Source organism: Molothrus ater, chromosome 4 (assembly GCF_012460135.2).
Source record: "Molothrus ater isolate BHLD 08-10-18 breed brown headed cowbird chromosome 4, BPBGC_Mater_1.1, whole genome shotgun sequence".
Taxonomy (NCBI): domain Eukaryota; kingdom Metazoa; phylum Chordata; class Aves; order Passeriformes; family Icteridae; genus Molothrus; species Molothrus ater.
In genome coordinates this window covers 15,868,279-15,893,263 of record NC_050481.2, presented here as the reverse complement: position 1 = coordinate 15,893,263, position 24,985 = coordinate 15,868,279, and the positions used below count along the sequence as shown (strand labels likewise).

The window sequence follows — 24,985 nt, the reverse complement described above, 5'->3', positions numbered from 1 at the left end:
ATGAGAAACTGCATGTTGGCAGATGCACTGATTTCAAGTGAGGCACCCATCTGCATCTGAAAGCACAGGATTCTCCAACAAAAAGAAACCTGCAAAGTAACCAAATGAAACCCTCTGAAATTAGATTGTCAATTTGACAAAATGTACTTCATTCTTAGGGTGCTTTTAATGTCCAGTGCTTGGTTATTACCTTCGTGCTTATCTTGCCTAAGGAAAAAAGACAGAGTGACTTGATAGAGGACACTTGGCAGATGCAAAGCCTGAAATAAACGCATGAATTGGTAACATCAGCTTTGTTGAAGTTGATATTAAAATTGTAACTATCTCCTACTGTCCTGGGGCTTAAGCACAGTTTTCCTGTCAGTTTGTCTATTTATCAGTCTAACCGGGAAAAATGACAATGGCCTCTCTCTTTTAGGGACAGGTGGCAGCTCCCACTTGTAGCATCCTCTTTGAAGATTGCTGAAAGGACAACTAGCCCCCTAGACAAGTAGCTGTGCCGGGGAAAAGGAATGTCTAGTGCCAATCTTCTTTTCCAGGGGGACATGGCCCAACAGTTGGGCTTCAAGCACGGTTACGTACCTGAGCAAGAGATAATATGTGCTTGTGAGGGCAGTGCATGCCCTTACAGGCATTTCCTAGCTCCTCCTTGGCAAATGCAGCAGGCCAGATGGAACTGTTCCTTGGGCTGCCAGTTGGACCACCCTGGTTTGTACCAAACAGGATTTTTAAAAAACCCAAGGGGATGGAAAAAGTCTGAAAATTAGCAACTAAAAATAAACAGGAAATGAAGGCAGAACTGTTTCACATGAAGTGCCATAAGTAAATGAAACACAATTGTTCAGTTGGAATTATCAAAATTATGAATTTAAGTAAAAACATTGTCCATAGAGAAAATAATGCTAGGGCAGAAGGGAAAGGAAGAGCTAAATTGAAACAAAAAAGCCAAACAAACACAGCTGCAACAATGCTATCAGTAGAACCACACCTGGATATCTTCAATGTGAGGTAAAGGAATGTGTGAGAAGTTTGGCATTTTGAAGGTCTGAAACATGTTAACTTCAACAAGTTTCCTGTATATCCTTTGAAATTCCTTATTTGTCACAGTATAGTCTGTTGCTTGAAATTTTTTTTTCCTTTAATAGCTCTGAAAAATTAAGGCTCAGGCCAGGTACATAACGGAAGCTTGTGTTCTATAACTTGTAAGGATGAGCAATTAGATAGGAGAAAGTCACTGCATAATAACAAGAATACTTCTCTATTTACCCAGGATCAGTTAAGATTTCATGCAGATTTTTTTCCAGATGAATGTTAAGACACTGTTGGTCTGTGAGACACATAATTTTCAAAAGACATTATTTAATGGAAATATAATGCCAAAGAGAAATAGCACCCCCTACAATTTGATAATACTGTTTCAAGTTCAACAAATCAGAAGAATCTCTCAAAAATGCAAGGAGATAAAAAAACTAGATGATCTACACAGGGACCTTTTCCTCCTGTAGGTTCTGGCACTGCAAGGAAAAAAATTGCTTTCTGACTGTTCTATTTAACAGTCACACCAGCAAAACGCAACACAGAAAGCAAAGCATAAACAGATACTATTTACACAAAGTATCATCTATGCTAATATTGAGATACTGAGTCAAATACTTCAATATGCAAATCCTTTTGGTATTTCAATCATCTGAGACCTTGAAACACTAAAGGCTGTGCTTTATAATTTTGGAGTTTTACACAAATGCAGGAACTGGAGCACTTTCATCATCTAAACAGTTCCCCAGGAAATTTAAACACAGTGAAGCACAATCAAGCCTTATCAGATAGCTTATTAAGTAGGACTTGCTGGGATACTTGAACTGTTAGCCAAAACAACACAAGCAGCCTGTGTTTGTGCAGCAGGCCAGGAGCCTTGAAAAGTCTTGCTCTTCGGCAAGGTGAATTCCACTGAGCCACGCTTGGTTCTGTGGGGTAGGTGGGGAGCTGGGGAGGGAAACAACAACAGCACAACAACAACAAAAAAGAGACACTCCTTTCCTGCAGGAAATAGGGAATGCAAAGCATCCAGGACAACAAACTGAAGAAGAATCACTTCAGAATTCTTTGGATTTGATGCACTCTCGCTGCAGTTAAGGCAGAGACAGAGTCAATCTCAGGTGTTTCCACACCATCTCTGTCACCACTTTTAAGGGCAGCTGTCTCTGAAGTGTCACCAAAGGACCTCTCAGTGGTCTTGCCTGTCTACCAAATGTCCTAAGTTAACAGGTGAAACAGCACAAGGTTTAATTTTTTTTTTTTTTACATTCCATGGCTACTAAGGTAATCTTTTTCTCGTCCACTCTGCCTTATGAGCACCAACAGCATTTATATATTTGGAATTAAGTAATGTGGAGAAGACTAATTCAATACAACAGAGGCAGGCTAACAAAGAGGAAATCATAAGACTGTTTAAGAGGGTGAAAGGAAATTGCATCCTGCTTTAGCTGGCAGGCCACCTTCCTTTCTTTTGCTACCAAAGTGCCAGTACACTTTAATATCCTAAAGTGATAATGCACAAGATGGAGCACAAAGCATTTTGTTGCTGTTTTCTGGGTATGGGTTTTTTGCCTCTCAAAGAAAATAACACAGAAGGGTCTTTATGGAAAGACCATGGGGCAGACTTGTAGTTAGAAATGATCCAAACTGAAATCAACAGAGACATGACAGTTTCAAACAGCTGATGGGCCTCCTCTTCTCCTTTACAACTGAGACTTGAATGTGGCCATAAAAGGATCATAGGAAGTCCCAGCACAGAATTTCCGTGCCTCAAACATCAAGTACAAAAAACTCTGCTACAGGTTTTAATAAAGCTTTTTCTTCTTTAATTCTTACAGCACGCGCACTTTAAAAACAAAGAATTTTGCAAATTTTCAGTAATTTTGGAATTTTCAATCTCATAGAGAGCAAAGGCTTATATTTTCCTTTCACAAAGTTACAATTTACATTAAGACCCAAACAACTAATTAGTAAATTAATCAACCTATTAATTTAACATCTTATTTTTTAAAAAAATAAAATTAAATCTTTAGTAATTTACTTAGAATTATTCGTAAGACGAAACCAGGAAATCACCATTCAGAGTTCACACCAGAGTTCAATAAGTCTCAATTACTGCCCAGAGATGTTTAATTTAATAATAGAAGGAAGCATGCATTTTCTCCATATACAACAGTACCCTGATAAATGTTCCTTCTACAATCTTCATATTTCCTTAGTTTACTTAAAATTTACTCTAATGTTATTCTATAAACTACTGTAATATGAATTAAATGACAAAATCAAATGCAGATTGCCACTGTGCGGGGCAACATACAATTATATTTAAAATACAAATGGAAAATTAACTTCCAACAGGCTTAAAACAAAAGATTAGAGTTATATTGAACTAACTTACATAATGAAGATTTTTAAAATAATTATATTCAGCTTTCTCTTTCATGTCTTATTCCAGTAGTAAGTAAATTTCCAAAAGCAGGTGATTCAGACACTGTTTTACCCATGACACAATGTGAACATAAAATTAATTTTGATTCACATTATACCAAAATGTCAATATAGATCCTGCAAATAATGTTCTGTAGCAATACTCATATTTTTCAGTGTCAGCTAAAGTGTTTAATGAAAACTAATTACCCATTCTCAGTATGAAACACTGACGGAGTTGGCGGTGGAATCACACTTGGGTTGCAGCACTCCTCACCATCTCAGCCAAAATCCACACAGCCAAGGGTGTTGGCTACCTGTAAAGCAGTGATTTCATCATTTCCAATTGTCTCCTTTCTACAGACATGTAAACAAATCAGAGCATCAGCCAATACGGCTCTTTGGAAAGCTGCGTTTCCACAAACAAAGCAAATTCAAGAAATTTCATCTCCGCAGTATTTTACATTTTATTTTGAAAATGTAAAACTGTAAGTATGAAAAATAATGTATCTTTATCACTCATTTGAACAGGAATATTTGAGTATTCATGTGCTTCTGACATATAGCGATACAACAGATCCTCAGTTCTTTTCTATCAGGACAGTAATAAATGTTCCACAATGTTTATAAATTGTGACTCAGAAAAAGCATCAAACCTGTATGACAAAGCACAAAATCTCAATTTTTGTTGCTTTCTGTTGAAACAGCTTCTCAGAGCCCTTGATACCAATGAAAAAATGCATGCTTATTACATGTAGTAATTTAATAACACAAACTGCAGTTTTCCTTTCTATTTTGTGGGTTGCCATACACAAAGACTGTATCTTACAGGCCAAATGAAGCAATGAAACATTATTCTCATTTAAACACTACAGAAAGTTACAGCACAGCCTGGCTAAATAATTTTCTGGGAAGAGTTTAGGTTTGGGAGTGGAAGAAAAATTCCTATTATAAACAAGTACTTAGCACTTAAGAAGTGCTTTGCATCTCTACAAGACTCCTCAAACAAGTACATAAGGATTCTGAGCATTGTACAAGTAAGGTCACTGAAATGGGTATCTTTAAGAAAGATTTAAAAAGAAGTGTTTTCTCCAATAAGAATCAGAATACACTGCAATGGTTTGTTTCAGAGCTAACCAAACCCCATGGCTTCCCCGTAGCTCAAAAGTAAATTGGTACATGAAACAATTTTATTGTCCTATCACTGCATGACTGAAAATATTCCATATCAATGTAAGATTAATGAGTATAAAAAGAAATGTAAGTAAGTAAGTAAACAAATAATAGCTAGCTGACATCTTTGCACTCACAAGAAATAAAGTATCAGCTGAAGTTCAGGTCCAGAGGAGAAGGATCTCCACAGTGAGGGGAGGATCAAGACAGAACAAGGGGTAATGACTTAAACTGGCAGAGGCCAGGTTTGGGTTCGATATTAGGAGGAAATTCTTTACTGTGAGGGTGTTGAGGCCCTGGCGCAAGTTGCCCAGAGAAGCTGTGGCTGCCCCATCCCTGGAAGTGTTCAAAGCCAGGCTGGATGGGGCTCTGAGCAATCTGGTCTGGTGAAAGCTATCCCTGCCTATGGCAGGGGGTTAGAACTCCATGATCTTCAAGGACCCCTCCAACCCAAACCATTCCATGATTCTATGATATGACATTCAGGAGAACCTGTTGAATGAGCTCTGGATCAAGCCACAATGGAAAGGATGATGCATATGTGAAGGAACCTTGATTTCATTACTCACTTTTCCTTCTCTATTTTATCACTTCTTGTTGTTCTTTCCTTTTTTCTTCAGTATTTTTTCAGTTATGGTCTCATTTTATTATTATTCATAAATCTTAACATTCTTAAAATAAAAGATATTTACCTAGTTCTACCTATCAGTGAGTGAATTGATGTCTGCATTGAGAAAGGATGTAAAAAAAAATCACAATTAACTCATTTAAATGTTACACCTTTGCAGAATTCTCTCATGCTACTGGATGGATCCCAAGATATCCAAAGTGTGGAATCCTATTCCAGAAATCTCTAAAATAAGGATCAGTAAGAAGGAAGCACAGGACTGTAGCCCATGAAGTTGTTTTTCTAGAGGTGTCCTGTTTATGTCCTACATGACTCCCTCCCTGTAGGAAAGCAGAAAGATTAAATAACTCACAATTACTCTGCTATCTTCTTGAAATTACATTTTTAACATCTTGTTCAAATCAGTATTAAAACTTTAAAACTCTGTCTCGTATCCAAAAATACTGGAAAATTTAGAATTATTACCTGCCCACTCAGCTCTGTCAAAACAATTTGATTGTGCAGACTTCCAGACCAGTTCACTGATTTCTTGGTACAACAGCACTCTCAGGGAACATGCAGCTGTCACTTAGAAGTGTTTCCCAAAGTTTTGTCTATACAGATTACCTCCTCCTGAGACATGCAAGTGCCCCTAGTGTTAAAGTTCAAACCCTCTGGAAAGCCACGCTTGGTGGAGCGATACACAAACCTCCCAGAAGAACTGAACATTTGGTGTGAGGATCTACTAAAAAAAAACAGAGGTCCAGAGAGAACAACCCACACAGTCCCTCTGCTCCTTCAAGCTGCCAGAGGCACAGGATTCAAATGTCCTCAGAGCCTTCCTTCCTTACATATATTCAGATAAGTTTATCATAAACAGTTCCACAGAAGTTCATCTCAGACTCTGTATTAGGAAAAAAATAACTGCTGGAACAAAGAATTCCCTCGTGAGCACCCAGCTGATCCCTGAGTTTCCAAAAAATGTTGAGTGGCAATAGAAACTCATCTGACTTCCACTGATACTTGACTGATTTGCTAGCAAGATTCAACAACCTGTCCATGGCATAGACACTGTTCTGCAAACAATGTATTTCCATATTCAAAATCACTAAATATCATTATTCCACTGGATGGGTCTCAAAAAATTGATCCCTTATGAAAGTCAATACTATATCTGAGTGGTGACCTATACCTACTAATCTTGTCCCAAAGACAGAAAATAGCCTGTATTTTGTATAGTCCCTGGAATGCTATGATTCTGTTTTACAATTTAGGCTTTATTCTAAAAAATTATATGGGGAGCAGAAAAAGTTAAAAAGCTGGATAGTGATGAATTTGAATCATAGTTTTGCCCAAATTAAAACCAAATCTCTGTCGTAAGGGTTAAGTGCAGTCTGTTTACCTCATTCAGACAACATCTAGTCTGCAGTGACCATTCCTTGGGAAATTAGGGATTCCCTCACATCTGTAACAAATTACATGGAGCAGTACAGCTCATCCTTAAAGTTCATTTGATAGTGATTGTAATACATGCCTTAAGGTTAGGATGGAGTGCTTAACTCAATCACTTGATTATATGCAGAATTTCAAATGCTGCAGAAGCCAGGCTGCATATGGAAGTTCTGGGATTGAGGACAACTCACCTGGAAATCAAGGCTTTTATTGTTCATATCCTACCACAGGCAGACCACATTCATAGGGAGAACATGACTATTTAATGGAGAAAGAAACATGCAATAGACTAGAAGGAGTTTTCTATTAGAGCTGTCCAGGAACAGATGGTTCCAGCATCTGCTATTGTCTCTCCTTATCCTGGGTAATTTATTTATTTTTTAAAATGTGGTTCGGCCTTAAGTTCAGTCAAAGTTCATCTGGCATCCACATCAGTTTACATCTTTATCCAAAGATCTTCTTTGTTCATGCATCTTACAGTCAAATGAAAGAAATTACTCACACATTGCCACCTGTGTGTGAACCCACCACCTACTAAGATTTATTTCTCACCAAAGTTAATGGACTCTTTACCTCAAGGTTTGAAGAATTTACACAGTCCAATCTGTCTTTGAAGACCACATTCCTGGCAGAATAGTATCAGGCTGCACAACCAGGGAGTCCCAAAACCTGATGGTCTGACAGTACTCTGTGTGGCTGAAGCAGCTTTATGACCACATCCTAAGCTACTGCCCAAACGAGTGCTGGCATTCCCTTTTAATTACTGTGAACCTGAGCATGGCTTTCTTGGTTAAAGGTTCACTACTGTACATAATCTAAGATCCATAGGCTTGAAATTTGCTGCACATCACAGCGTGGGGGGCAAGCAGGCCAAACTCAGTGACTTCAGTGATAGATTCCCAAAGAATACCATCCATAAGAATTAGCTTTTTACAAAATCATCTGCTTCCACCAGCTTTTTCTTTACATGACTGGGACTCAGGCTACAGCTTTAATTGTCTCCAGACTGATCTCATCTGGTCAAGATTCAGGCTGGTAACACAATGTTCCCAATGCCCCTTCAGGAAAACAAGACAGAAAAAGAGAAGAGAGGGCAACATTTGCAACCACAGGTCAGTGGAGGCTGGACAGACACCTGGACACGCTGGCCTGATGTATGTATGACAGTGCACAGGAGTGCACACCAGCCTGCAGAGCTCACAGGTGATGCCAGAAACGTGAGGCAGCGTTCGGCACTGCTTGGAATCAGTTAACATGGCAGAATGTCTGATTTGGGGCAGGCTGTTGGCACGGGGCTAGGCATGAGTGTCAGGTACACACCCCGTGTGCCAGGGCCCTGGGTAGCTGTGAGAACAATGCACCACAGAGCAATTGTAAGACAGCCGAACTCCTCTTTCAAAAAGATAAATTATGGTACTGAACTAGAGACATCTTTCTGAAAGCTGCATCGTACATATGAATTGGACACATGCTGTTCCAGAAAAATATATGGCAATGGTTGCTGACTCCACTGTTATTTTCCATTTGTGTGAGCAAAGTTTTTTTATTGTTTGCAAAGTAGTCTCAAGTTAATTTAGCATATATGCCCGATATGCAGCAATGCAGTACACGGTGCCTTACCACGTATTATACAAAAGCTACAATGAACAACTTCCCCAAGCTTCCACATCAAATAGGAATTGACTCACACCGGTCTGTGGAACAAAGGAAATGCACATGCACTGCATCAACACAGGGAAAACCTGCGGAATCCTGTCTGACATCCCAGTGATTGGGCAGCTCACAGCAGAGCCTCCTAACAGTTTACTTTTAACACTGCCAGGGGAAAATTTCCATCCCCACACTCAGCAGGCTACAAAGAATACTAGGCACAAATATTTAAGTCCATTATTTAGTTCTGGCATGCACAATATTACTTATTCAGAAAGACCTTTATTACTTTGGTAAGTATTACAAGTATTTCAGAGTTCCCCTGTTGACATCTTATGCAAATTGTTCCTACAGCAAGTTATGGAAACTTCAAACACTGGAGCAAGGCACAACATACACGTGGCTTGTAAACTGCAGTACGGAGTGGGATTACCACAGTCCCTGGCAGGAAAGAAATATTTTTCCCACAGCAGCTTCCTTTGTCTCTTTGTAACACATAAATAGAGACCCGCTGTTGAGGTGAATTACAGCAGGTAGTGAAAGTATGCAGGCTATAGGCAAGAGGGCCTCTTGAGTCTTCATTCCCTCACAAAATGCTTTGCTTTATCTGCCTCCTAGTTAGACCAGCCCTCATTGCAAAACTGAACACACGTAATTGAAGGTTTGTGTTAGCAGCTGCCGTGATGTGCTAAAACAATCTGCAGGTCTTAATCCCTGATGAGCCAATCAAGTGGAGTTAACATCAGTCCAATACTGCTTTTGTACACAGATGGGAATCAGGGTTTTTTGAAGTCTTGTGTAGAGAGGAGACCCATTAGTTTACAGACTCAAATGGTCCAGGTGGCTTCAGCTGGGTTAGAAGATTTGTAAGAGCCACGGGGAAATCGGTGGTAAAGGCATACCCTAAAAACCTTTCTGTGACTGTCTGGGCACCTATTTTCCCATAAAAAATATCCTAACAAGTCCTGTTCATTCATGCTATACCAGCTTTCACACCTTGTATTTGTAGTATGCAAAGACAAGCAACATGTTATTCTCAACCCCATGAAATTATGTGGGCTATAGTATACGGTGGGGAGAGCCAACCAGAAATGTTTTGACCAATTGAAAAAATTCTGTTACATCACAAACAGAAATATAAGCAAAAATATAATGGTTTTATAAACTTCTGACTAACCACAAGACACTTTAATGAAACCATTCCAGCAGCTTTCCTTCTTCATTACCAGAGAAGCTGCTACAGTGACTGGACTTGTGGAGTTCACAGCTGTGGGGAACTCCTGCCATTAAGACTGTCCCAGAGTCAGAGTTTCCTGATATTTCAGTTCCTGCCCTGAAGCCACAGGAACCCCAGCCCCAGTGATTCAGCCCAGAGCCAGAAAAAACTCTCAACTTTACTTCTAATAGGACTCTCAGGACAGTTGGGCTTTCACCCAAAAAAAGCAAGAAGCACAGGAGCCCAGACTGCCAAACCTTGAAATTCCTGCCCAAGTCCTCATTCTAAATTTCCAGATTCCTCTGTCTCTGTCCATCTAGCTGACAGAAAACAGGGAGATGGGAACTTGAAGTTTCAGGAGCCGCAGCTGAAGCAGGAGCCTCAGAGCTTGGGCTCTCAAGCTTGGTGGTTTTCAAAGTAATTTAAACAAACTATGTGACCTTTAGAAAGATTTTTCTGCTTTCCTCTCTAAATGAAACATACAAAATTTCAAATTAAAGGCTTTTTTTTTTTTAATAATTGAATCTGGAAATGGAACTCTAGTTTTCAGCATCTATAGCACAGAATCCATGGCTGAGTATTTCTTACTGGTCTACGACACAGAGTAATCCCAGTAAGACCACAGAACTTTAGAACATTTCAAGTTGGAAGGGAGGCATAAGGATCACCAAGCCCAAATCCCCGCTCTTCAGAGAACCACCTAGACTGAAAAGGAATCACTGGCTTCACAAGACATCCTACAGTATATGCAAGGACTCAGAGAAAAGTGTAATGGTAAAGAGATAGGAGAGATTTCACCCTCAAGTAAGTGGTTCCAAAAAAAAAGAAAAAAAGCTTTTTTCTTTTTAAAAAAATAAATGTGTTTCAGAAATTCAACTCAAATTCCAGTTAAAAGAAGAGCAGAGTCACTCTCCCAAGAACTGACGTCCATCTGCTTTATCTAGCTGTGTTCTTGATACACAGGGGTGATGCTTCCCCACCAGGATCTGGAATACCATAATTTCTCAGAATACTGTAATTTCACAATATCATAATTTCCAAGCCTACTCCAATGCTGCAATATTCATCCTCAAGACATGCCAGGTATTTACCACCTATGTGAAAGGTTGGAATTTAGCTCTGATGAAGACACATCTCACACTACATGGGCTTAGCTTTTCACAAGTGAGGTGACCACTTGGAAAGCTTCCCTGTGAATCACAAGAATATGTAAATCTGTGCCATCAAACAACATCTGTGGGCAGTTTATGAATAATTTGATGCTACTGTTTGCTATCAAACCTGGTGCCATGAAATAACTTTGCCCAGCTTCTGCACCTATCTGTAAACTCCTGTGATAACTGTATTTCCAAAAGGGACTCTAGCTGCTACACGTGACTACACATTTCCTCTTTTGTTCAAACTTCTTGGGAGTCCCTGGACCCAGAATCATAGAATCATTAGGGCTGGAAAAGGCCTCCAAGATCAGCAAGTCCAACCTTTGACTGAGCACCACCATGCTAACTTAACTACAGCACTAAATGCCACGTCCAGTTGTTTCTTGAACACTCCACAGACAGTGATTTCACCCCTCCCTGGACAGTCAGTCCCGATGCTTTAACCATCCTTTCACTGAAAAAATTCTTCCTGGTGTCCAACAGGTCTTCAAACCTGAAAGCAAGTTTCTTGATGCAGCTGAATTCCCTTGCAAAATATGTATAACATAAAATAATTTGAGAAACAGTAAGTTCAAGTGCATGCCACAATCAGCCTCATACTCTTGACACATTCAATCCACACGATACAGGTACCCAAGGACATATCATTAGATACACAATAATACCTATTAATTAAAGTAATGGTGTAACTAAGCACTGTCTGTTTATCTCCCAGGCAAATCTAGAACAAAATCTAGCTACACTCAAACAGTGTGGCAAAAATAGCTTCACTTTTTAAAACTTTCTAACTCTTTCACACATAATCGAACTGTAACCCAAAAGATTCTTACTTATATCCCATAAAGATTCTCATTTATATCCTACAAAGATTATCATCGCTTCTGAAGAAATAAAAGAATTTATTCAGCTCTCTTATGGCATCATCATGCTTAATTATTTCTAGTAATGAGCCTCATGTCACAGAATCCAGGTGGCCTTAAAACCTGACGTGTTTATTATCCATATTTCCTATGTGTATGTTTTTACTTCGTAAGTATTCCCTTATCTCTGTTTATCAGGGGCTGGAAGTCACCTGAAGTTAACACTCTGAACTGATATATACTAACACCAATCTTAACTCTGCATTATTAAAATTAAAATAAAATTCTGTATCAACCAAGAAGAATACTTTATTAGAAAAGAAGCCAACTTGTACTTTTAAAGAGTGGAAAGGAACATTAGATTAAATCAGGTCTTCTTGCACAAAACCCCGAGAATCAGCAATTTCTATTCAGAGGTTTTAAAGAACATTCAACCTTCTTCAAGGTTGCTTATACATCTTTACATCACCCCATCACTACAGAGCTTGAAGTTTTGAGCACTTCATATTACACAAGGTCAACAGCACATTCCACAGACTCTCTGGGAAATGTCTCCATCACAGATCCAAGTAAAATTTCTGTGTAGAAACAGCTCTTCACAAACTGTCACATCTTTCTTAGTTTGGCAGCTTGATCTAAAGCCCATTTTGGGAAATCTTTCTCTAATTAATATACCCCAAACTCACCTCCTCTGAGAACCAGAACAGATATGTATGCCTACGCAGGGGGAAGAGACACACAGACCTCCTGCTCTGTCCTTAGGCCACTACCGTTCTGCCAGTGTAACCCTCTGTGAGGGATCTGCTTGGGAATAAAAGTGACTTTAATATCATACTGTTATTCTGCTGCAGACCAGAATCACTTTCGTTTCAGAGTGATCTACGCAGTACCCCTGAGCAATGCAAAAAGGCACAGCTGCTGTTGTACAACTGCACTGCTACAGCTCTGCCATGTCAGGTTGTTTATGGGACAAGTTTGTGTATTGCAAAGCAGAACTCTTCTCTAAAACTACAAAGTGAGGATACTGTATCTCAGGAGTACACCCTTATTTCACTCACCAACATGAGTGAGGAAGCCCAAGCTGCACCACAGGCCTTCCCTACTCATGTGGATGTGGCTCAAGCCAGGGTTGGGAAAACCTTTAGTCAAATGAGAGTCAGTGGCAAGACAAGGGGTAGTCGTGAGTTGACTTCAAAAATGCACTCGAAGGGAGAGGAAAGAGTCTTTCTGTCTTCTCAGGAATTTATGTGATGTGCTATGTATCCATGCCAAACTCCTATTTAGTTCAGTGCTGCTGTTTAAGAGCTCAAGTGTAAATATGAAGAGACTCGCTTTGTTTGGTGAAAAACAGGGCCCAGTTGGTATAGAGACACCAGTGCTCGTGAGGAACTAATGCAATACTTCTTTCCCTTTCTCCCTCCTAAGGGGACTCTTTAGGTACATGCCAAATTTTCCTCAGTTTCTGGGATGAGCAGCCAGCCCCTGGTAAACACACCTCTGACTTTGGTTGTGCAGGTGCCCTTCGCCTCCAAGTCAGTGGCTGCAGCTGCACCTCAGCCCCTCTGAGGCCTTACCCCGGGCTGGGGTTCTCTGGGCTTCCGTCTTTTCCCTCCATTCCACCCCTGCTGGCCCTCCCTTTCTGGATTGCAAAACAATTGAAATTGAAAACTGAAATTGACTCAGAAATTGAGACCTGGCCTCACAGGCGCTTTCTTGCCACCAGGCACTTGGATCTTCCTGCTCTTCCCACACACAGCTCTCCCGTTCTCGGCACACCGGGACCACGCTCATCCCTCCACGTGCCACGCCCTCACGGCTTCAGAGATGGCCGCCGTGCCGCCATCCCCAGCAGGTTGTACCTTGGTCATGCCGGCCGCAAACCGAGGGTCGGACAGCTGGCGGCACCTTCGGGGCAGCCACGGCACCGAAGCCCCGCTGCACGAAGCCACCGGGAGCTGGGGGCAGCTCCCGCCGTCGACGCCCGCCCCGCGCTCGGCCCCGCGCCTCTGGAACCTTCCGTGGCCTTGGGGACGAGCTGCGGGGGCAATGGGCGAGCGCGGGCGAGCCGACCCCGAGGGAGCCCTGCCTCGAGCGCCTCGGCCGTCGGGGGCGCAGGACCCACCTACGGCGCTCGCCTTCCGCCGGGCACCGCCGCGATCCCACCCGGTTCCCGCCGAGACAGGGGAGCGGGAAGGCTCCCGCCCCCTCTCTCTCTCTTTCCCTCCCTCTCTCCGCCGGCCCTCCGGGAGGCCCGGCTCCCGCTCCTCCGGGGGGAAGGGGCAGCCGGACCCCCCGGAGGGGGGATCTCCTCGGGGCGGGGCCCGCCGCCTCTCCCTCCCGGCGGGCGCGGCCCCCGCGCCGCTCCCGCTCCCGGCGGGCCCCCACGGGCGGCACGCGCGGCCGGTGGATGCCGCCGGGTGACGTGCAGGGCGCGCGGTGGCAGCACCTCCCCGCGCGCCGCTTAAAAAGAAGAAGAAAAGAGGGAGCGAAACATGAGAGCCCGGACGAGCCGCAGCCGCCGCCGCCGGCAGCAGCAGCAGCAGCGGAGGGGGCATCGCCCGGCCCGGCCGCCGCCGCAGTCCCGCCGCGGGGACACCCTTCCTATGGGACGACAAGTGAAGGGCTGCTGCCGCCGCCCGCTGCCCGGCCCGCCCCGAGCCTCGGCGCTTCGGCGCGGCAGCGGCAGCTGCTAAAACCTGTGCCGCTCGCACAACTTCGCCGGCTTCGAGCATCCTCCCGCCGGGCTCGGGGGCTCGGTCCCCCCCCGTTCCTGCCTCTTCGCGTCCACCTTTTTGGAAGAAGCGGGGGTGGCCGAGGTGCTGTTCCTCCGTCGGCTCTTTAACCGCCGCTGTTATTATTCTCCTCCAGACTTTCCCCTTCTGGGGGAGGGAGGTGGTTTCCTGATCTGAAGTGCAAAGAAAAGTCAGTGGGATTCCCCTCCTTCCTTCTCCCCCCACCCACCCCCCCACCCCCGGTTTGGGTGCATTCACACGCTCCCTCAGGCATGATGCTCAAGATGCTGCCGTTTAAGCTGCTGCTGGTGGCCGTGGTTCTGTGCTTCTTCGAGGGGGATGCCAAGTTTGGGGAGAGCGGCGCCCGGAGGAGAAGGTGCCTCAACGGGACCCCGCCGCGGCGGCTGAAGAAGCGGGACCGGCGGGTGCTGTCCCCGGAGGCCGCGGGCGGCGGGGAGGCGATGTGCCGCGGCCTCTACCCCCGCCTGTCCTGCTGCTCCCGCGCCGAGGCGCAGGGTCTGCCGCACGCCGAAGCCAAGGTAGGCACCACCTGGGGCTGCGCCGGGCTTTGGGGGAGGTTTTTGGCGTTCTGGGCTGTTTTTTTATTATTTTGCGCCGAGCCGCGCACCGGCCGCGAACCTGCCGCGTTCCCACGCGGGCGGTGGGGGCGATGCCGCGGCGGGGGGCGGCCGCTGCCGCCCGGGGGGCGAGGGCGCGGCGGGAGCGGGACCGGCCGCGGCTCTGACGCTGCCTCGGGAGGCGCGGGGAGCCGGCTCCGCTCCGCGCCCGGAGGGGACACGGGCGCCCCGCGGGGGGAGCGCTGTGCCGGCTCTACCGCCGGCTCTGCCTCCCAGTTACTTTCTGCCCGCAGCGCCCGAGTGTCCGGCGGCGGCCCCGGCGGCGGTGCCGTGCCCGTGGAGCGAGGCCGGGCTGCCCGCAGGTACCGCCGCTGCTGCGGGGAAGGGCGGAGGAGCCGGGCGGCGGCAGTGGCAGCGGAGGGACTGTGCGTTCGCCCGGCGGTGCCATCCGGGCTGGGCTTTTCCTGGCGTGAAAGATCGTGTCCAGTTTGCTCCACATGCTCACTTCGGGAGGGGGTTCGGATAGTGGCTTGGTGCCGGTGTACGGACATTCCGTGATCTCCGGCCGCCTCGGGGCCCGTGTGCTACTCACGGTTCCGGGTGTCAGCGGCGAAAGCCCCCCGAAGCGTCCGCTGTGGAGCCCCGGTGTGCCGGCTCTCGCCCAGGGCCGGTGTCGCACCAGGTGCCCTGAGATACTCTGCCTTTGCACATTACCTGGCAGCCTCTCTGCCCAATTTCAAGCTGCGGTCATGTGAAGGGAAGCACCTCCTCTGCTCACCGATTTTTTAAAATTGTCAAGTTCTCTGCATCCTTTAGCAAGTTAAATTCTGCTTATCAGCCTGTTGCTTAGATTTTCAAACGCGTGGGTACCTAACCAGGCAGGACTGTGTTTGATAAGCTGTGCTGTGCTGGCCAGTGCTGCATCCGGGAGTATGCACGGGGAGGGAAGTTGCTGAATAATGTCATTAAGAATCACTGCACATGAAATAAACAATCAGGTGCCTTTTAAAAAAAATATTATTACTTTTCCTTTCCTTTTGTTATTTTGGGGTTTTTTTTTAACATTTCATCCTCCTTTAGGTTTAATTAAGAATTCCTCAGTTACAACTCTCTAGTTGTCAAGGTCTGAGAGACTCTTGGAAAACTTGTGTTTCAGTCTTGCTGGCCCAAGCATAATAAAAAAAAAATACCCAGCCTGAATCGAATTTTTATGCTCAGTTCACGGTAGATTTCACTCCATTCTCATGTAAACAGCTTCTACGAATCAACATATGTGTCTGGGTGGTATCTCTCACTTTGTTTTGTAACAAAAAGCCATATTGCATCATTTAATTTGCTCAAGTCATGCAAATAGGAAAAAATCAATAGGACAAAAAGGGGTCGACTTATCCTCCTCCCCACTAAACTGCTGCCCACACACAGAGTCCTGTTGCTTATGGCAAAAGAATAACAACAACACCATTGTGTTTGTTAGTTGGTTCACTAATGGGTGAAACTGGAGAACATCATTCTCCTTCAGTCCCCAGCTCTGTCCAAATGTTCATGCCTTTTGAGGGAGCATTTGTCCTACCCCCTCTATTCCCAGATGATTGAGAACTGTCTTACTGCAGGTTTTCAGCTGCAGATCTCTCTTTATTCATACCATATGCAGCAGCAGTTTGAGATTCAAGGCAGATATATTTCTTCATGTTGTCTAGAGACAGTGTCATTAGGCTCCTGTGTGATGATTGAATTAAACTATAACCACACACAGATAACCTGAAAGATCTAGCTGGAAAAAAAAAAAAAAAGAAAGGAGAAAAAGAAGGGGAAAAAAAAGGAAAAAAATAATAAGGACTGGAAAATATGTCCTTAATTCACCCTGTTTGCAATGTCTCGGTGGCATATATACTACTGAGATTATTCAGTGCTTGGAGACCCTTGTGGTAATTGGTTGAATGCAATAAACTGGAAGTGCAATTTTGGTTAGTTTTCCATCCCCAGGCAGTTGAAGTGTTTATTCTCTTCTTACTATTACTTTAAAAGATCTTTTAATTCCTTTGCAATGTGTTTTTTTTCTTACTGACGGTACTAAAAACCTGATGTAAATGTGAGGAAGTGACCACAGTACCTATTCCTGAGCTGTTGAACCCATTTCGTATTTTCTTTAAAACATAAATTAAATTTTTAAAGGAATGTTATTGTACAGGGTTGTAAAATCAGACTTTTTTCACTGAAGATTAATTTTAATGAAACTCACAAATGTGCTTTATCATATCTGATATAGATATATGATTAAAAATATGTCAAAATATATGTAATTTATAGTTGACAGAATGGGGTGGGCATTCTGTAGAAGACTTGGCATAGTATTAATGGTATACATTTGAATGTAACTTTTCTAAAAGCACATTTTTTTAAACTGTGTTCTACTACAGTTCCCAAACCAGCTTTTTTAAACTCCATCATCTACGTACATGATGGAGAGGCCATGCCATTAACAGAAATCTGAGCACTGCCATCTTTAAAAAAAAAATAAAATTAATTGACCATGCTTAGTAGACATTCTAATAAGAGCCTCTTGGTTAAGATGCTGGGTCTGTGAGAATTTTTGACCAAATTATTGATCTGTGCTTATAAATGAAAACACCACCTGCAGTTTAGGGAACAATAATGGAGCTCCTGTAAAGAGCAGATACAACACTGCACTGGCTCAAGTAAAATGTTTGTGTCCTGTTGTTGACATTTAACTCTTATTTTTCTGGCAATATCCCCTTGTTTATGAAGGGCTGCTACATCCCAGCCAAACATTGTAATATCAATTTTTCTAAAAGTTTGCTTACAGCCTGACAGGCAAAGAAGTCCTCTCTACCTTGGATGGTTTCACAGCCAAGGCTGTCAAGGAATGGGTGAAAAGTAATTGTTTTCAAGTGTGCCCTTTTACAATCATTTGTTTGCTCTGGCTCTTTCATGAACAAAGGCTATTGTTGAACACATCCAACTAAACAAATAACTCATCTTGGGGTCCCTTTAACAGCTGCCTTAGTACAATGATCTATTTAAATATTACCCTAAAATTGAAACTGAACTCTTTAATGACATAATCCAGCACTATAATACAGAAGAGGCATATGTTCAACTCAACAGCTGAACAATCTCGTCAGCACATGATTTTTCGACATAAATGCTTGTATATCAAATATGGCTTAATGCAATGACTTATTTCACTGGTTTCTTCCTTCTGTTAGCATCAAAATTCTACTGCCTTTCTCTAACTAGATATGACAGAGTACACAAAACAGATGACAATATTAGTTGTAAAGAATTTCTGTCTGTCTCTTGTGTCATCTTCTGTTTCTTCTTCTTTGCACTCCTCCTTCTGTTGATAAACCAATTTAGTATGCTGTGCTTTCCTGTGCATTCCAGGATTTATCTTACCTTTAGTCTACCCGTTCTACTTTCATGTGGCTAGAGATTAAAGGATGATCTTACAGATGTTGTAAATTAGTCAGCAGCAGGCATAATCATTATTAGGCATGTTGCAATAAATGTTTGGAAGTTTTACATATTTTCCAGAGCACAGTTAGTTTAAACCACTGCAGTTTGATGGTTTCACATACGACTTTAAAAATTGAAGCAGGAAATTAGTTTACATTTCTTCAAAAGACCAAAGCCATTGTCAACTTTAAGGTCATTTTCAAAGTAGACATCCAACAGAAAAAAGCTTCATTTAAATAAGTATTTCAGAATCTGCTTAGAACTGGTTTAGTATACTCCAGGATAAATACATTATCGATTTACTGAAATTCAGAATAGAGACTTGTCCTATCTCCAAGCCAGTACAGAGTTACACATCAGACCTCACACAGAGCAAATGTTACCACCCTATTTTGCTTGACCATTCTAAAAGTTAAGTAACATTGTACTTGATTTTCAGATAATTGATTGACTCTCATTCCTTAATCTTCCGATTAGCTATTATATGACCAAGATTCATTCCAGAAATGACATGAGGGGGTGAATTCCTGTGGTTAATTCCTGGATAGCAGCTGCTCAGGGGGATTAGGATCCTTTTGTCTTAACTTTGAGGATTGAAATGTTGGCAAGCTTGTATCACCAGGCAACGTCAATTACGTTTTCCACAAGAAACAGTAAATTAGCTTTGCCATCCTGTAATTTATTTTTCCCCCCCTGTTCACAATGTGTCCTGGAGCCTTCCAGTAGAAGTACAGTTTTCTATCTGCATCTCTGTAGAGTTAATTCAATAAACACACTGAATATTTATCTAGTAATACCTTGTGTTTACTTGTACTTCTAAACATACCATCACACTGTTACCACAAGAAAGTCTGAGATGAACTCCCTGATGAAAACTTCTGAGACTTCTGCAAACCAGGTGGTACTACTGCATGTAGGCAAGTACTTTGAAGGGTCTGTGCTCACAGTCCTTTGATGGAAGCACCAAAATGGGTTATTTCATCCTTACTTCAAGAGACAAGTGACATGATGTTCTTTAAAGGTAGCATTTATGGATAGTGGTTTTGCTCATCCCCCGTTGGCTTCAGACTTTGCCCTGTTTGGCAGCCAATGACCTGACTGAATTATACAGGCCCCTTCCCTGTGTCAGAATCACAGCATCCCTTAGGAAAGTTCAGCCTAGTGCAGAACATTGCCTCAGCAGCATGGATTGCTGCAAGCATGTCAAGTCTCTTCTCTACTACCTGAACTGCAACCCTCAGCAGTATTCAAATTGAAAGTTTTAGTTGTTATGTATTTTGGTTATAGTTTTTAGTGCTTATTACTATATTTTTACTTCTTGTCATCAAGATTTACCATATCTCAGAACAACATTTGAAATTCAAGAAAGAAGACTGAGGTTAAGAATTCTACTGCTATGGCCCAAATGGGCAATCTAGCAAAAGGAATCCAAACTTTTTCAGGAGTGAAGAACCTGTGGCCATGGAAGAAATTCCTGAAAGAATTCAGAACTAAGGCAAACCTTTTGCCATACATGCAACATGCACAGGTCATTTCTGTCTGATTGATTACTGTCTTAAAGCTTAAAAAAAAGACAAACCCTTTACAAAATATGTGGGATAATTACATTCTCAAGAAAGGTTTGAAGAGAGATAATAAACTATATGTGGCAGATGTTAATCACATTACTTGCCTGCAGGTGCTATGAAGCTGAGGATAGTTTGACAACAGATAGTTTGAAGAACAGAACATTTAATGTTTTTAGTGATCCTGGCAAACCTGGAGGAATTCTTTTGAAGCCAATGGCAGCACATCCAGAATAAGGGTAGAAGCCAAATGGTGGTCTTCTAATCAGTGGTCCAACTTACAACACTAAACTTTAGTGCACATTTCAGGTGGTCTTTTGACAATATATGTATGGTAAGACTAAATTTTTCTGGATAGAGAATGCCTTCTAAATTAAGGTTGTTATAAATGGGATGTTTTTTAAATGTATGAGCCATATTTTGTGTAATATTTTGAATACATACCTGTTTTAAACAATTGAAAGTGCATTTCTCTCAAGCAATTTGAGCTCTATGTAATTATGCCCTGTAAATAAAAAGCTGAGTTCAGACCTGTGTTATCAAAGTACAGCATCCTAGAAGAGAGCTGACCTATGAGATAGCAAACTCAAGCATATCCAGAGTGTTCCTGCACTAAATAACTTATCTATCAAAAGCAACTTAGATAGTTCCCTTGAATGTTACACGGCAAGGGAATGACATTGGAAAGTCCTTCTGTAAATCAGTCCAGAGATACAAACTATAGACAAACTAGCAATATTTTCAAATATGTGATTTGCAAATATTTACAAATTTCATACAATACATATATTTGCGACATCAATATTTTTTAACATAAGTGTCGTACAGTCTCTGCTTATAACTGTGTTATATAAATAGCAGAAAGAACCTGAGCTTTGTTTTTGCACTGGAACGGATTCAGACCCTCTCAACAGAGAGAACACATTTCCCACTGCCTACCATTGGGATGAATGACCAAAAAACAATCCATGTAGTTAACAATAGATTAATAAAGTACACACATTCAAAAGCAAATAAAGACAACTATGCTGTTTTCCATTATTTTTCATGATTTGATGACATTGCACTACTTCGGCTCCTGTGTTTTCTTAAACACATCATCAGTTGTGGTTTCGTGCCTCTTTAAGTGCTATGCATCCATAATATATGCTTTTTTAGAGGACAAAGTTAATGTTTCCATATTGACGCAAACAAGACATTACAAATTCTACTTTTGCACTTAAAATAGAAAAATGTCTGAAAACATACAGGGTTTCCCACTTCCAAACAGTGTGCATTAGAGAGAGCAAAAAGCAGAGCAGCATTTAAAGCATGAAAAATCCATGGCACCTGCTGAATTCCACAGCAGTCATTTCAGCAGCCAGGCTTTGTGCTGTTCAAGATACACCTATTTTACAAATACCTAGACATGGTTTTCTGGATGTGTTCTGATGCAAGAATTTTAAGCTTTAGTCTCTAAACACTTGAGTAGGCCGCCTTACAAGTTAGGATTCTAGATATTTCTTGTCAGAGAAGTGGGTAGGCCTGCTGGTGTAATTCCCTCTTATATAAATGATTCCTCTAGTTCAGAGTTTGCCTATGTGATGACAGGCACAGTTCCTTAGAATAACATGAGTACTGTTGTTCTTCTCTGAGAAGCAAGCTCAGATAGGAAATCTTATAGAAGATTTTGTAAGAATCCTCTACAAGAAATCAGAGAAATTAAAATCTCACTGTACCAATGGCATATTGCACGTTTCACAGTAATAACTTTTGCACCTCCAGAACGGTGACATGAAACTCGATACATTGATAGTAACTGTATTGGTTCCATTGGCTTTATTTATGGCATGAGGCCATGCAATCTTTCTTTGTGTAGGACGGGGACACAGGTCACAGGTTTACTTGTCTCTGGTTTGTGGCTTGCAGGTCCTTTCTGTTACCAACAACACAGAATGTGCGAAGCTACTGGAGGAAATCAAGTGTGCACACTGCTCACCTCACGCTCAGAACCTATTCCACTCACCTGAGAAAGGGGAAACTCCTGAAAAAGAACTAATGCTTCCCTACCTGTGCAAAGACTATTGTAAAGAGTTCTATTACACCTGCAGAGGTCACATACCAGGTAAAACTTGTAACAAAATATGGGGCTAAATGATATCCTGATATGTTGATATTGCCTGAGCAGTTATAGATCCAGCTTTTAACCAGGAAAAATCCCCACTGATGTCCAGGGGAATTTGCCCAAGCAGGGACAGAATGTCTTCCCAGCACATCTTGTGTAGGGAGGTAAATACTTTGAGGGCTTTCTTGCCACCCTCCTGTTAAACTCACCACGAAACACACATGGTTTGATTGTTGTCAAAGGCACCTGAAACTGTTACCTTTGCTGAAATATTATTGTGTTCATTCTGATCATGCAAACAAGCAGCTGGCCATCCAGGAGGCTATTCTAAATGATAGTTTGCTTTAAAATGCAAGAAATAAAAGGTCCTGGCTGTTTGCTGTAGCCTCTAAAAGCTGATGAGAAAAGTGTTTTTTCTGGTTTTGTTACCCTAGAAACTGATGTTTTTTCCACAGGGTTTAAAGCCCATTGAAATCAAAGGGCCCTATTTGATAGACTTCTGTGATCTTTGAATCACTTCCAGCGTGCTGTTAACAAGCAAATTCTTGACTTACCTAACACTTCCTCAGTGTAGTCAGTGGAGTTAGCTGGACATAACCAAAAGCAGAGTTTGCCCTGTGCTGTCTGAGGCAGTCACCAAATGTGTGCTATCACTTGTAACTATATCAACAAAATAACCGCAGAGGATGGCTCTTTTACAAACACTGTCTTAAGACACTATTATATTAAATAACATCTTTGGTATTCCCAATAGTAAATTATTTATATGTTTAAGACTGTCATTTTTAAACTATGCTTTTTTCCCTGTCCAAACACTACTTATAAACAATGCCACACAGGAGAAAATAATTAAATAGGTTAAGATTTCTTTTTTTTTTTTTTCTTTAAACTAGTAACACAGACTGGAAAAAAGGACTTGATAATGAAATGAAAAATGAATTTGTGAATAGTCACTTTTAACATATGAACACAGCTTTGTAATATAATATAAACATATTTGAGTAAAGGGGATAGTTTAAGTGGATGGGATTTGCAGGACAGTTTTTTAATTGCATGTTTACAGTGTGTACTTGTTTCCTCTGAAACCCCAAGAGTGCAGGGATTTTTTTGCAGTGTTCTTTTATTGACTCGAGAAAACATTTTGAATTGACTTACTTTTTCCCTTTACTGTGGTTTAACATGTATCTCAACCCATTCAAATATGAAAATATTATTATTGTCTTTATAAACTAAGAGATGTTTCTAAGGCTTTCTTAAACCAGCTGTTTCTTGCTCTTTATCACATTCCCCAAAGCAAAGCAGAATAGATCATAGTTGCCAAGACTGCCTGCTGAACAGCGATAACAGATTAGATATTCTAAATGTTTGGCCCATATAAGAAGTCAGCACAAAGACATTTTTGACATGAGTTTGTAGCTAGCACAAAGGATTTTCAGATTCTGCACAACGAGACCCTCAGAGTTGTTTTGTGACATTCTGTGTTTATGAGGAAACAATTATTTAATTGAAAAAAGCGAAAGAGGGAAAAGGGGGGAAGAAGGAGGAGGTGGAGGGAGGGAGGGAGAATGAGAAAGGGCTGAGCAGCACAGGAGCTACAGCCACAGGAACCTCACTCCTCAGATCAACATATGTGGTGACGAATGACAAATTTATTTTTCTACAAAGTTTGTGTATATGTAAAACTGCTGAAGTGCATCAAGATGTCAAGTGCTTTTTGTGACCACCCAGGTTGCCTTGAAAGATAACCAGATGAAAGCATAACTTTAGCACTGGGCAGAGCAATGTGCTTTGCAGCAAAAGAGCTTACATACTTTAGCATCAGTTAAAATAGGATTTTTCCTGCATCAATCAGATGCTAATAATTGTTCTAAATACTTGTCCTGAAAGTAGGTTGTACTAACAAAAACTTGTTGCATGCTTACATCCACCAACAGGATTAATTTGGTGAGTTGACTGGTACTCATGGTTGTTGATACCTATTCTAGCATTTCCCAAAGATATTCATTAAGATTCAGGTCCCTCTTTTTGAGAAGATGGCCTATAGGATTTTAATATAGTTTTATAGTCTTGTACATTCTGAAACATAAGTAATCAAAATAACTTATTTGGGGGTTCTGTTTTCCTTGTGAGATTTGTATATCCGTAATAATATTTATTGCAAAAGAAAGAAAAAAACCAGAAAATGTGGAAGCTGTGTTTTTAGCTTAGCCTGGAGGATTTTAGAAAGAGTTGAAAATTACCAGGCCCCAAACCCAAGGTCTCTGGCAATGATTCACTGTGCATTTGTTAAAATGTCGAATAATTACTCTTCCTCCATTAGGGAGTGCTAATTGTTTCTGAACACCAATACAACAGAGTTTAAGGAAATTGCTGACTACAAAAACAATTTTATCCCTTAAGTCCTGTGCAAATGAGAAATATTATTAACATTTGAAGACAGCAAGCATCTTTTCTGGGATTGAAATGTTAGCAGGACATATTAACCAAGAAGGCTGAGAAATTATGCATCAGTTATTTTCATGAGTTAGCTTCAAAAATTCATTTACGTTCTGTCTCCTGCAAAGATGAAAACTCTACCAGATCCTTGGTTAACTCTTTTGAAGACAGCAGTTTGCCCACCAGTTATGACTGAATCAGAACTTCCACCAACTTCATAAAGAATATTGAGAGAAAAAGTGGACCTTATTCTTTATTCAAGCAGAATAATATCAGAAGCTGTTAGGATTGTATGGATGAGCAGGAGGGTGTAATGTTTCACCAAGACTTTGAGATTAGAGATTCTCTGCTTCATTCCAGATAACTGTTCTGATTATTTCTCATCTAATCTTTACTTCAAGCCTCAGTTTAAGAAATTATTGATGGAGACAGTGGAGTTAAGTGACTTAATGATGTGTCTTCCATCAATATGAATTTTAAGTTTTCTCTTTCCAAAAGGGAAGACTGTATAATATT

At 41.7% G+C, this 24,985-nt stretch overlaps 1 protein-coding gene across 1 annotated transcript in view; it reads left to right on the top strand.

Moving 5' to 3' along the window:
- The first annotated feature begins 14,132 nt into the window (after positions 1-14,132).
- Positions 14,133-24,985, top strand: part of HHIP (hedgehog interacting protein) — a 74,883-nt gene continuing 64,030 nt past the window's right edge. Inside the window, exons 1-2 of the mRNA XM_036382523.2 lie at positions 14,133-14,848; positions 21,838-22,033. Of these exons, the coding sequence (XP_036238416.1) occupies positions 14,582-14,848; positions 21,838-22,033 (463 nt within the window). The 5' untranslated portion in view covers positions 14,133-14,581. The remainder of the gene's footprint in view (positions 14,849-21,837; positions 22,034-24,985) is intronic.